This window comes from Copidosoma floridanum, unplaced genomic scaffold (assembly GCF_036245765.1).
Source record: "Copidosoma floridanum isolate Cflo_tuat_1 unplaced genomic scaffold, Cflo_Japanese_pri ptg000023l, whole genome shotgun sequence".
Taxonomy (NCBI): Eukaryota; Metazoa; Arthropoda; class Insecta; order Hymenoptera; family Encyrtidae; genus Copidosoma; species Copidosoma floridanum.
Window position 1 is genome coordinate 946689 of NW_028321900.1, and position 12013 is coordinate 958701.

At 34.4% G+C, this 12013-nt stretch overlaps 1 protein-coding gene across 1 annotated transcript in view; it reads right to left on the reverse strand.

The window, feature by feature from the left end:
- Positions 1 to 12013, reverse strand: part of Cad96Cb (protocadherin Fat 4-like Cad96Ca) — an 898994-nt gene that overhangs the window by 257450 nt on the left and 629531 nt on the right. The window contains exons 12-14 of the mRNA XM_089595008.1: positions 4061 to 4130; positions 3873 to 3983; positions 3333 to 3506 (exon numbers count right to left, since the gene is read on the reverse strand). Of these exons, the coding sequence (XP_089451134.1) occupies positions 3333 to 3506; positions 3873 to 3983; positions 4061 to 4130 (355 nt within the window). The remainder of the gene's footprint in view (positions 1 to 3332; positions 3507 to 3872; positions 3984 to 4060; positions 4131 to 12013) is intronic.

The window sequence follows — 12013 nt, forward strand, 5'->3', positions numbered from 1 at the left end:
AGTAGCTCTCTTAAAGCCAAATGCCAGAGGACAGAGGCTGGCTTTAATAAAGGTGGACGAAGCATCTGCCAGACAAGTAGAAAAGAAAGGCAGGTTACGAGTTGGCTTTGTAAGCTGCTGAATTTGAAGAAGAGTTGAAGTAACAAGATGTTACAAACACCTGGGATATGGACACGTCTTAGGCAACTGTTAGAATGGAAACAGATCCAAGCTTTGCTTCCGGTGTGGAAGCTAAAACCACTGGAAGCAAGAGTGTCCAGGCCTAGAACGTTGCTTCCTTTGCCCAACAACGGACAACAAGCACGAAGCAGGCAGCGGGAGCTGCCCTTTAGTTAGAAGAGCCCTAAAAGAGGCCAGGGATAAGGCCCAAGCAGGATCAAAATATGGCAAAAAAGCCTTGAGTTAAAAGACAGGCTTATGTGGACCCACGCTGCTCTAGGTACTTTCTACCTATTAGCAAGGGAAAGCATTAAGCTTATAGTGGTGGTGGCTAAATAGGCGGCCTACTATGAAGCGCTAGCCAAGGTGCTGGTCCTCAAGGATCCCGAGTCTTTTTTAGGACTTGAGAGCATCAGCACCTTTAGCAAATGGTAGCAAGTTAGCTCGTTAATGCTGTGAGACGTGGTAGTCTCCGTGGTGGCTCTACCCTGAAGTGACGCGGTTCCGAGGTGGATCAAAAGCCACGTGGCATTAGGGGGGGGGTTAAGTGGGTATAGATGGTCTAATAAAAAAAATCTAATGAGTCCCAGACTACTACTGTCCCTGCCGTGTGCCTTAATGCATTTTCCCTCCCTTCACAAAAAAAAAAAAAAACTACTACTACTACTACTTCTACTGCTACTTCTTCTTCTTTGGATACACACATCCTCATTAAGATGTTTAGTATTTCTCGATTTCAGCTACATGTATTGGGATTGTAGGTTACTCACTCAGAAAGCCCCTATTTGATTAAATTGTAAGATTTTGTTGAATACGTTGGATTTTGAAAGAATGATAAATAATTCATCATAAATTATCACAGTGCGTAAAATGCCAAAGGGTTTTTGCCACTCTCCAGCTTAAACTTATTGACGAATTTTTCTAGAAGTACGTAATTTAGCTTTATAGAAAACTAAGTTTGACTACGACAGCACTTTTTCTCTTTAGCTGTTTAGGAGCCACAGTAAAGTGACCCTTGTAGACTTAATTGTCGTCTTTGCAAATGTGTTATTGAAGGCACCCACTTCACGGTTACCGAAGATAAAGCTAGTGAAAAATTTTGCAGGATTTGAATATTTTGTCTCTTGTCACTGTTAATCAACTGAATTATACTTCTACATTTGTCTTAGAAAATCAGTTTTTTTATTGCCTCCTTAAATATTTTAGGGACACAGCGATAGTCCAACTTCCTAAGTGCCCCACATTTCAGAGAACTTCGAGAGGCCATGGTTAAGTTAGGTTAGTATTATGTAGAATGAGTTATAAGGGAGCAGGTGCTCTTTTGTTGAGTTTTTTACGCTTGCATGCCATGTTGAGTCACGTATTGAATCATGAGTTCTCGGCTTTTTACAGGTGATCCTCGTAAATTAGATTTTATTTCTTCTGGTCATTTTTGAAAGGCCATCTTATTTCACACCTAAACTTGATCTCTTCTTGAAAAAATCTAACCCTTGTAAGGGTGAGAACTGATCAACTTAGCAATCTTACCACTCTAAAAAGATGAACAGAGAAACATAAAAATTGGTATGCGCTACACAACATGAACGTACAGTATCAATTTCTAAGTGCGTGTCCCTCCAATAACACCTAGGTAAGAATACCGTACTGTCGTCCACTGCGGCTTGCTACAATTTTTTTTCAGTTTATAGTTTTTACACAAATTATTTTTGATGCTTTGAATTTGATTCAGGACTACCTACATAGTAAGATTGCTTTTATCTATAATTAATTTACATAAATTAAACTTTCTTTAATTTCTTCACGTATATGAAATAAAACTTCATGTGCAACATGTTATTTTAATCTTTGTTTTTCATTGTTTATCTCCAATCTTTATTAATATAGCTTTCTTGTCTACTGCTCTTGTCAAGTAGGAGAATTTGACTCTTGCCCGATTGGAAAGCTTAGCGGGGGTCTAGCTTGTGCCTACCTAGGCAGCCTAGCTAGCGTAGCTGGGTCCTAGCGAGGCAAAAGTATAGAGGTAGATGGCGTGATGTAACGCCGCTTAGCTTGGCCCTACCTATAGGTAACCTATATAGAGCATTTTCTGCATACTCTACCAAAATTGCTGTAAGTATAATTGTTCTGCTCTGCTCCTTAACCTCGCTCACTGGATGTTCATAATATACTGTACTTCAAGAAATGAATTCTTAGACTAGGAAAATGAAAAATTGTACAACGTTTTACAACAATGGTAACTTTTTTATTAAAAAAATAAATTATTTTTATAATGTTTAAAAATACAGTAAAGAAAAAAAGTGTCAATTTAATAAAAATGTGAGAACTATTATTGAATTTTTCTGTATTTTTTTTTTGCCTCCTTTACAATTGCACGTTTTAAAGCACGATATCTCTTGACCCTTTTCTTACTTATCCCTCATGATAACGATCGTTTCACTGGCTTACTTATTTTACCAAAAAAATTTTAAAAACCATTTAATAAAAATGCAGAGAACCCTTAACATGTCAGTTAATCATCTTACACACACTATTCCGAAATGGCTGTCATTAGCATCAGTTGTACCTATATATTGCAGCTACAGCTACAGCATAAGAAAGAGTGAGATGGAAGATACCTAGCTAGGCTTTGTACCTAGTTCACCGTTACAAAACCAACCTTGGGCCTACCTAACCAGCCTACCAAGGCCCCCTCTAACTACCGAGGCAGCCAAGTTAAATTTCCAACCGGGTGTACATACATACAGCAGTGTTAGTATTCTGCTACTATCTGTCACGTAACCATAAAAAAGATTTTTACATCCTTCTTAGCAAATATCTTGTAAAAGTAATCGATGACCAGTATTTTCTGAAACAGAATGAATATGAACAGAATTTTTTCTACAAGTACATCATTAAACGTCTTCTCAGATTTTTTATTCAGAGTTAGAAAATGCTTGTACACCTTATTTTTTAAGGCTTTTGCATATGAGCTTACGTTGAACGGTTCAACTTTGAGCTAAAATTTCTGGAGATTTTTTTTAATTTGGAGTGTAAAGAGAGTTACCATTGGATTCAGCAGGTTTTAATTTACTTAACTAATCATATTTTGTCCTCTCAAGTGTTTGCAAGGGAGTTACTTTGACAAGGGCAAAGATTAAGCTTTTTTTACAGAAATAAAGTACAAAAATACTTACCGTTTGCGTATGTATAATATTAAAAATAATATAAGAAATACAAAAAATCCAAGGATTGATCCAAATGCTCCAACGAAAAGAATGCTACCTTCAAACCAGGTAGATGCTATTCTAGTTGTCATTGTTAAATTTTCTGCATTAGGAAAACGAACTATAACTGGTATCATATTTGATCTGTAATGCAAAAAAGTACAAATATTTACGTTAAATGTAAGATAAATTTTAAGGTCTTATGAAAATAGTTTAAGACCCTGTATATTAAGATACTTAATGTTATGAAATAAAAAAGAATTGGAGATGCAATTTATCAATGACTCATAATACTTTAAAGCATTAAAATAGTGGGTATCTCATAAGTACATTATTTTATTTTTAATAGATTTTTAGCAAAAAAGTTATTATTAGATAATGTACTTATGAGTTTTAACTATTTTATTTTTAATAGATTTTTAGCAAAAAAGTTATTATTAGAAAGTTATGATATCTTGCTTTACTATGATTTAAAAAAAAGTCTTTGACATTAGTGTAATTACTAATTACCTAGATGGTCTACCAGAATCAGATACAACAGCAACAAGTCGTGCAATATTTCCATTGAACTGTGTCGTAGATTGTAAAAGTAACTCACCATCATTACGTATCTTAAAGTATCTAAGATAAAAATGAGCATATTAGTTTGGATTGCAAATAAACTTGACTTTAACTTTAACTAGTTATTATTATTATACCTTGCATCTGGTCCTCGTAGAGTAAAAAAAACTTTATCTTCTTTATCACCATCAGCAGCTTCAACTCTTCCTGAAAAAATGGATATCATAAAACTATAAAATTTAAGACATGCAATAAATTGTGATTGTATGTTCATGATGTTAATATTTCTTATATTCATAAAATAAAAAATGTATGAAGTTGTTGACGAATCAACTATTTTATTATTAACAGTGATATGTTATGAAAAAAAGTGAGCCTTATTGCCATTAAAACACCATCGTTTAGCATGATAATTGTTATAAAATAACCTGTTTTCAAAGCTGTACAAGTCATGATTAAGAGTTTTAATAAGTATAGTTGTGAATGACATACATGTAACTGAGGCATTTCATGTAAATGGAGACAACAAAAACGTTTTTTCTTTCAACTTTGGCCATATATAGTACTACTTGAGCAAACAATACTGTTACTCTTAAGGACTTTTTAACCCACGTTGTGGCCATCAGTGACCGTCCCAGAATTGAAATTTTTTTTAAGACCGCTTTGTTGTTAATTTTGCTGTTAAGTTAATTTGAGACATGAGAATTTTTTTTTGTAGAACACGATTAACACAATTTCATACACTTTGAGGTCATGTTTTAGTATTATTTCAGCGTCTTGAACTCTAAAATGAGTATTATGTTAAGACTACTAGAATTAAAAAATTCTTTTCTACATTTTTTTTATATTTTGACTTTTTTTTACTACTTGAAACAAAATTTGTTGCGTGATGGTAATTGACTGAAAACAGGCCTAAAAATGAGCCCAAAGCTTCAATATCACGGTTTTTCGTTATTGTTAACACTAAGAAATCATAAGTAATAAAACAAAAACAAGTTGTATGATTTTTAAGGTTGTCTGGTATTTATTTTAGGTTCAAATATTCTGAAAGAAAATTGTATTTCCAAAGTTTCGTTATACATTTTTTAAATTAAAAAAATTTTTATATTAAAAAATACAATTATATTTTACATAAACATTAAGTATAAAATGTATCTAGCACATTTTTTATCAACATTGCCGTATGCGAGGAAAAAATTCATATAGATATAACATTTCTACATCACAATAAAATTTTCTTATTTGGCCTTGCATGTAATAATATCCATATTGTCTTTGTGCAGCAATTTGTAATAACACTACCTTTGAAATAAAAATTTTTGATATTAACTAACAAGAGTTCACAGAATCTTATCGACAATAATATGTTACAAGCATTTCTTTCCGTAATAAAGTATATTTTACAACTTATGTAATTTTTTTGGTTGTTAAGCATTATTTCAAAAAAATTTGTTTTTTTACATGCTTATATTTTATTAGTGTATATCGTTTTTTTTTTAAAGTATAAATTTATTCAGTGAAGTACTTCCAAACTAGCTCAATAGAAAGTAATATTTATTATGCTTAATTATACATTATATGCATTTTATACTATGAGTTTACTTTTTTTTTTTTATAAAATTAAAAAAAAGTATCATTTTCGATTGTTATGCTACCAGAAAACTAAAAAAACATATGTTAGTTGTAAAATATTTATTACTGTCAAAATAATCCCATGTAATCTATCATCGTCCATCAGACGCTGTGTATTTGTGTTAGTTAGCATTGACATCTTTTCCTCTAAAGGCAGCGTTGTTTTAAATTGCTGCACAAAGCAAACAGTAAAAGAATTTATTGTATTATATAAAGTTTCGACTTTTGTCTTACTAATATATAAAGCGAAGTCGCTAAAACCGTTGTAATCACTAACAGCGAAAACTACTAAACCAATTTTGCTGGAATTTTGCACACTGATTCATGACAATTCCTAGATGGTTTTAGTATAAATTTTATTTAAAAAAATATAATTACAATGGTAATAAATAAGCTCAAAGTTTTGCAAAAATATGCTAGCTTTTCACTTTAGTTTAGTAGGATCCGCTAGGTGGCATTGACATAAAATCGAGGCTACCTGCAACATAATTAAATAAGTGTGGTTATATTAGGCCAAAGCGTCTCGACTAATGATGCAGTCGTCCATCAGCAGTTCGTCAAGCTGCATAAAGAATGTAAATGATAGTCGTAAAGCTAGATAACCTGGTTACGGACGACAATCTTCTCTAAAGAGAAAGAAACCAAAGTTGACATACACCCTGAATCTCGACAAGTGCCACCAATAAAAAATTATTCTAATCGATAGCAGTCCCTAGCGTAATACTAGAAGAATTATTGGCAAAAAATGTGAGCCAGGAAAAACATCTCTGAGGGGCACGGGGGTAGCCATAACGGCTATCTTCTTAGTAGTCGCGACCCAAACGCACGTACCCACATGATCCCGTTTAACGATGAGCTGTTGGTTATCCAGGGAACTATCTGAAGACGGAATATTCTTTAGGCAGCAGCATACCTCCCTCCATCACAGTTTCCGTACACAGAGACTTCCAGGCTCAGAGGCAATCTACCCGTAGCCAGCTCTTCATCATCTGGAATAATAATAAATAATAGCTGGAAGTTTCACCACTGGCGCTTTTTAGAGTCATAACAAGGATTAACGTTCCCTACTTAACCATCAATCTCATTAGTTCTTTTTAAGGGCCACCTGAACGTAAACTACCGTGCCAACAAATACATTTCTGTAACCATTTCTGAAAGCAATTCGTCAACTAAAAGACTATATTAACTGAAGACGGCCACTATCAAACCAAGTCAGCCATTCACTGGCAGTCGTCACGAACAGAGTTGTTCTTCGCAAGGCTGGAAACCCGGTGACCGACGACCTTGTATTACCCCTTCAACTCTCAGCGTTTGACCAGGAATCACAGAACCTCTTCAAGGTCTGCACTGGGCAAACCTGCAAAAGCTATGAAGGAAAAAAAACTTGAGCCAACGGGACAGCCTCCACTAGGCAAGTATCACTAACCAATCTCCCCATCTAAGATCACCAAAACAACTAAATCTGCAACTAAAAAATATGCTTTAGACACCAACGTCTTTGACGTTATACCAGGAGACGTTGAAAAAGATCTTTACAACTAGCTTAAAAGCTTTGGACTTTGTAATTTTTCTCCCGATTAGTCTGGGGCTTCAACAGCAGATCGGAGAAGGTCACCCTGAGGTCTCTAAGCAGTCACAGTAGCTGTTAACTTCAGTCAAGTAAGAGTCTACTTAAGGAGCTTACCGGTCTTGTTTAGGGCCATCAGACATCGAACTCCCTTGCCAAAAAATATTAGAACCCAACAAAGTTGACAGAAAACAGCCTCTAGTGGTCGCAAAAGTCTTAAGCATGCCAAAAGTTGCAAGAGGGTGGATTAGAAGGAAAACTTTAAATATATCTAATAAATATAATTTCAGGCGTCAAGAAACTGACACAGAAAGTTTATCTTGATTGGAACAGTAGCGTCAAAATTGACAAATGAAGAATCTATTACGTGAGAGATCAGCTTTTCATTGTACTGTCACAGCAATCTCTGAAATCCATAATCTACATATCCGTAAATGCTCATTCATTTTTAACTAGCGGCCCCCCGTCCTGGCTTCGCCTGAAACTTACGAAATTAAATACCGTAGTGTGTTGACGTGTAACGTGCAACGTTTTTAGTTAGAAGTTTGACATATATTTCTGACACATTTCAGAACAACAATCTTCTTATTTAAAACATGTTTTTTCGTTATTCTATAAAGATTATTTGATCAAAAAATAACCTGTAAAAATTAAAAAAAATGTAATCATGCTGAAAAGTACCGTGCGTTCCTTATGCCATAAAATAATCGTTAGCCATAAGGGGCCGTTGATTTGCAGTTTCTTCCGTATAATTTATGAAAAGGGCTACTTTTAAAAGCTGTTAAGATTACAAACTTTCAAGAAATATGTACTAAAAAAATTTTTTTTTCTCTTTTCCGACAACCTCATTACCAGAGCAACAAAGTTGTGAAGCCTAATCTTTACATTTTTTATCGCAAAAAAATAAAAATAAATTTTCTACTTTTTTAAAAAACTAAAAGATTAAAGAAATTACTATGAGGGTACACTAAAAAGCTGATCTCTCACGTAATGGATTCTTCATTTGTCAATTTTAACGCTACTGTTCCAATCAAGATAAATTTTCTGTGTCAGTTTCTTGACGCCTGAAATTATATTTATTAGATATATTTAAAGTTTTCCTTCTAATCCACCCTTTTGCAACTTTTGGCATGCTTAAGACTTTTGTGACCACTAGAGGCTGTTTTCTGTCAACTTTGTTGGGTTCTAATATTTTTTGGCAAGGAAGTTTGATGTCTGATGGCCCTAAACAAGACCAGTAAGCTCCTGAAGTAAACTCTTTCTTGACTGAAGTTAACAGCTACTGTGACTGCTTAGAGACCTCAGGGTGACCTTCTCCGATCTGCTGTTGAAGCCCCAGACTAATAGGGAGAAAAATTATAAAGTCCAAAGCTTTGGAGATAGTTGTAAAGATCTTTTTAACGTCTCCTGGTATAACGTCAAAAACGTTGGTGTCTAAAGCACATTTTTTAGTTGCAGAATCAGTTGTTTTGGTGATCTTAGATGGGGAGATTGGTCAGTGATACTTGCCTAGTGGCTGTCCTGTTGGCTCAAGTTTCTTTTCCTCTATAGCTGTTATAGGTTTGTCCAGTGCAGACCTTGGAGAGGTTCTGTGATTCCTGGTTAAACGCTTAGAGTCAAAGGGGTAATAGAAGGTCGTCGGTCACCGGGTTTCCAGCCTTGCGAAGAACAACTCTGCTTGTGACGACTGCCAGTGAATGGCTGACTTGGTTTGATAGTAGCCATCTTTAGTTAATATAGTCTTTTAGTCGACGAATTGCTTCCGGAAATGGTTATAGAAATGTATTTGTTGTCAAGGTAGTTTACGCTTAGGTGGCCCTTAAAAAGAACCAATGAGATTGATGGTTAAGTAGGGAACGTAAATCCTTGTAATGACCCTAAAAAGCGCCAGTGGTGAGACTTCCAGCTTTTATTTATTATTATTCCTGATGATGAAGAGCTAGCTACGGGTAGATTGTCTCTAAGCCTGGAAGTCTCTATGTACGGAAACTGTGATGGAGGGAGATATGCCGCTGCCTAAAGAATGTTCCGTCTCCAGATCGTTCCCTGGATAACCAACCGCTTATCGTTAAACGGGATCATGTGAGTATGTGCGTTGGGGAGACGACCACTCATGACTACTGATAAGGACGCCATCGTGTCTGCCCATGCTCTTTAGGGGTGTCTTCCCTGGCTGACATTTGTAGTCAAAAATTCTCTGACGACACCAGGCCGAATGGTGGAACAGCCTCATAACGGTGAAGTGTTGGAGCAGATTGTGCTCTGGCTAGATACGTCTCCTGGTATTCAGCTGGAGACGCTATCGGTTAGAATAACGTTTTATTGGCAGCACTTGTCAATCCTAGACGTTCCAGGTAGAAGTAGATCTAGGTCACTTGCCCATTGGATAAAAGTATCGTTGATAACTGGGATTTCAGCTGCACGACTATCATACCCATTCTTGAAGACGCTCGATGATCTGCCAGCAGACGACTACGGAAATGCTTGATACACTCCGGCCTATTATAAGTACACTTATTTAATTCTGTTACAGGTAGCCTCGATTTCATATTAATGCCACCTAGTGGGTCCTATTGTACTAAAGTGAAAAGCTGCCGTATTTTAGAAAAACTTTGAGCTTATTTCTTGCTATTGTTATTTAATTTTTTAAGATAAAAACTATACCAAAACCACCTAGGAAGTGTCAAGAATTAGTATGTAAAATTTCAGCAAAATCGGTTCAGTTGTTCTCGTGGGTAGCGATTACAACGATTTTAGTGACTTTGCTTTATATATTAGTAAGATAATTTGTTACTTAACGATAAATATGCGCATTTTTAGAAATATTTTTGAATTTTTTTAATTTTTTCAAAACATTTTTCCAGCAGTTTAAAATTTTCAAATCTTTTTTTATTATTAGGTTATTTATACACGGTTCTTTAAACATATGAATTACTACTAGCTTAAATATTTGGAAACTTCTGAAATAATTGTCTTTAGGCATATCAATTAGATTAAGCTTATTATTACACAATTCCTGGCCTAGCAAAAAATGATATGTTAAAATTTACGAAGCTGAGTAAGAAGCACAAAGTATTAAGAACATTTTATAAAATATATTTCTTTAATTGTAGTTATAACTACAGTTGAAACTATTGACTTACATACATAAGGTGAAGTTCATCAGGTGTGGAGTTCTTGGCCATATTACCCAATTCCTCAATCAGTTTGGCAACGCCAATAATCTATGCATGTAAAAAAGCTATGACGCTAATATAAGTGATAAATATTTGAAGCATTATGACATTAAAAATTTGTTTGGATGCGCTACATTTTGTTACCAAACCGTTACGTTTCTTAGGCTTCAAATTAATTAAAAAATTTTTTTTGATTGTTACTTCAAATTTTGCAGTTGATAAAGGAAAAGGTCACATACTCATAGTGAATCTGAAATACTCAAAGACTACGACCTTTTTTCCTTTGAGTACAACCTCAGAGAGTTGGCAGTAATCAAAATGGGTCAAAATTTTTTCTGTACCAAGTAAACTATAGGATCGAGAATCAACACACAGTCAATGTCTGCGATTACATGTTAGAGAGTGGGTTCGTTGCCTAGTGTAAGAAAGTGAAAAGTAAATTGAAATTGCTTGTGTTGCAAACTATGAGACTTAAAGAATATATCAAAGTAGCTTTTATTACAATTTAAATTAACTTGTTGAATTGTTAATAGATCTCTGTAATATCTGCAGTGATGATTTAAAATAATTGCTTTATCGATTTCTCTTTTCCAAAAGGTACATAAAATTTATTGAAACAAAGCTTCTTTTCTCACGTTATCAGTTTTGGATGAAAGAAGGCTTGACCAAAAAATGATTCACAAGACTTTTTTCCAGCTCCACTATAGTTATACAGCCGTGTATAAAGCTATACACATTGCCGCATGCAGCTCTTTATTCCCACGCACGCATTAAAGAATTTAGCGGTTCTTTTTTCTTCAGCCTTCTTTAGTTATACTCGACTAGCAGCTCATCCTCATGCTGTGTAAGTATGTATATAAAGACATTTAGACTTTTGCCTGCGCTTACCTGACTGCCTGTCCAAGATCTGTCCTGGGTTGGAATTCCATTTTCCTACTGGGCTTTTTCATATTCCACACTATATACAATTACGATGCATACGTAATTTATCTGTTCAGTTGTTTTAACATTTGTATATTTAAAAATTTTTTTTAATACAATGAAGTGTGTAGATAATTAAGTACAAGTTAAGGATAGTAATGACAAAACAAAGTAATCTTTAACTAAAAATGTTTATTGAAACTAGTTAATACTTTCAATAAGAGGAAAACTCATTTGTTGTTTACTTTGATTTTTATCTTTATAGTAAATAATTACTATTAATTTTTTTAGCTGAAATAAATATAATAAATGAAATATATTTCATACAGTTATTCCATGGTTAACTTTTTTTTAACTTGATCTTTCGATATCATTCAGTGGTTCAGTTATGAGAATTTATTTTATCCATAATAAATAAATTTTATCACAAATTCTCTAGTTGAACCCAATTAACCTTATATTTTATCCAATACTTTATGACTGCATGCAGTAAACGTGTACCAAAAACCGAATGAAACTGTGTACTGATCGGGGCTCTGGATTTTACATTAAGTGCAAGTTGCTGTCAAAATTGTGTATATTTCTAGTGTACATCTGCAGTTAAGAATGTGGAAATTGTTGATTAATCACATCATTCGGTGTACTTGTGCGAATTAATTTTGTAAGATGAGCGTTTTATAAGATTGTGTAAGGGTAGTTCGACTTTCGCGACGGTAGCTTATTTCAAAAGAAGTAAGTAATATGTCACGCAATTTCAGAATCAGGTATACTGCTCGAGGGCTTGAGATCGCTGA